At 45.6% G+C, this 2,500-nt stretch overlaps 1 protein-coding gene across 2 annotated transcripts in view; it reads left to right on the plus strand.

The window, feature by feature from the left end:
• LOC123516223 (sestrin-2-like) overlaps positions 1–2,500 on the plus strand; it is a 37,947-nt gene that overhangs the window by 12,910 nt on the left and 22,537 nt on the right. Inside the window, exons 2-3 of one of the 2 annotated variants that reach the window (XM_045275449.1) lie at positions 114–273; positions 1,275–1,427. In XM_045275449.1, the coding sequence (XP_045131384.1) occupies positions 244–273; positions 1,275–1,427 (183 nt within the window). In that variant the 5' untranslated portion in view covers positions 114–243. The remainder of the gene's footprint in view (positions 1–113; positions 274–1,274; positions 1,428–2,500) is intronic. The other variant, XM_045275441.1, reaches the window with a different exon arrangement.

Genomic DNA, 2,500 nt, shown 5'->3' on the forward strand with positions numbered 1-2,500 from the left:
TGAAATTCAAACAATTGGCTGACTAACAATATTTTTCTTCCCCCCACCTTTCTCTCTCTCTCTCTCTCTCTCTCTCTCTCTCTCTCTCTCTCTCTCTCTCTCTCTCTCTCTAGGTGGAATTTACCATTTTAAGAGAGAAAAACTTCCCCTCACTTTAATTCTCTCTCTCTCTCTCTCTCTCTCTCTCTCTCTCTCTCTCTCTCTCTCTAGGTATTCCTAATCATGAGATATTTATGCTGAGTCATGGCTGCAACGACCCCTCTAGTAGCGATGGTAAGTAGAGAGAGAGAGAGAGAGAGAGAGAGAGAGAGAGATTGTGCTGTTTGTATGTATAAGGTTTGTATTGTTCTTTTTACGTCATCACACACACACACACACACACACACACACACACACACACACACACACACACACACACACATGTTTTGCAGTGCACTTTTAATTAGGTTACGTAACACACACACACACACACACACACACACACACACACACACACACACACACACACACACACACATTTGCAATCTGCTTTTTTCAATTAATTGCGTTACGAAACACACACACACACACACACACACACACACACACACACACACACACACACACACACACACACACACACACACACACACACACGAGAATTATTATTACTACTACTACTACTACTACTACTACTACTACTACTACTACTACTACTACTACTTTTCTCATGTTATCATTAAAATACTAGATCAACAACAATAACAACAACAACAACAACAACAACAACAACAACAACAACATTTCTTTACTGTGTTTAGTTTTTCTATGCCAACCACACAATATACACTTCATTTTAGCATTATTTGTATGTTTACTTGTTTTCCCTTGAATTGTTTTTTTTATATACGAGTAAATGTACTAATATCTCAGCCTTCACACTCTCTCTCTCTCTCTCTCTCTCTCTCTCTCTCTAGGGCTTTTACGTGGTATATTTCTTAATTTTATTTTCTTAACCTCTCTCTCTCTCTCTCTCTCTCTCTCTCTCTCTCTCTCTCTCTCTCTCTCTCTCTCTCTCTCTCTCTCTCTCTCTCTCTCTCTCTCTCTCTCTCTCTCTCTCTCTCTATCTTTTTATCTGTCTGTCTGTCTCTCTATCTATCTATCTATCTATCTATCTATCTATCTACAGCAAAATTACAAGATAACCAATTTCTATAACATTATTCCCCCATATACACACACCACCACCACCACTACCACTACCTGACCCCATCCTCCCTCTGTCTCTCTGGTAGGGTCACCTGGGGCTGGCGTGCGGCGGGGACGGGCTGGTTCACATGTTGGACGAGCACCCCCTTTACCTGGAGTGCTTCTCGCGCCTTCAGTATGAGCTGCTTTCTGGTGACGGGCCCCTACCACTCCACCTGCGGAGATATATTGCCATTATGGTGAGTGTTCAGGGTAGCGTGCTGGGGAGGGGGATGTGTGTGTGGGGGGAGGGGGCATGTTAAGGTAGTGTGTGTGTGTGTGTTTCACTGTTTGCTGTGGTGCAGTCTCTGACGAGACAGCCAGACGTTCCTTTACGGAACGAGGTCAGAGCTCATTATTTCCGATCTTGGGATAGGCCTGAGACCAGGCACACACCACACACCGGAACAACAAGGTCACAACTCCTCGATTTACATCCCGTACCTACTCACTGCTAGGTGAACACCACCTACACGTGAAAGGAGACACACCTAAATATCTCCACCCGGCCGGGGAATCGAACCCCGGTCCTCTGGCTTGTGAAGCCAGCGCTCTAACCACTGAGCTACCGGATGTGTGTGTGTGTGTGTGTGTGTGTGTGTGGGCATGTATTTGGGGTATATTGAGGTAAAAGTGTATATTTTGAGTGTGTTAGTGTTTGAAGTGTTATGAATGTTTTGAAGTGTCATTTTTTTGTGTGTGTGTGTGTGTGTGTGTGTGTGTGTGTGTGTGTGTGTGTGTGTGTGTGTTTGTAATTCACCTCGGTTGCCTGCTGGTCACCCAGCCAGTCTTCCCCATTACGGAGCGAGCTCAGAGCTCATAGACCGGTCTTCGGGTAGGACTGAGACCACAATACACTCCACACACCGGGACAGCGAGTTACATCCGTACCTATTTACTGCCACAAACCCACAACACACTCCACACACCGGGACAGCGAGGCCACAACCCCTCCAGTTACATCCGTACCTATTTACTGCTGGGTGAACACACCCTACACATTAACAGACCACAACACACTCCACACACCGGGACAGCGAGGCCACAACCCCTCCAGTTACATCCGTACCTATTTACTGCTGGGTGAACACATCCTACACATTAAGAGGCTTGCCCATTTTCCTCACCGCTTTCCTGTGTGTGTGTGTGTGTGTGTGTGTGTTTACCTAGTTGTACTTAACTAGTTGTAGTTTTACAGGGCCTGGGCTTTATGCTCGTGTGGCCCCGTCTCCATATCTACACTTATCCAATCCTACTTTAAAAGTGTGCACAC

This window comes from Portunus trituberculatus, chromosome 5, assembly GCF_017591435.1.
Source record: "Portunus trituberculatus isolate SZX2019 chromosome 5, ASM1759143v1, whole genome shotgun sequence".
NCBI lineage: Eukaryota > Metazoa > Arthropoda > Malacostraca > Decapoda > Portunidae > Portunus > Portunus trituberculatus.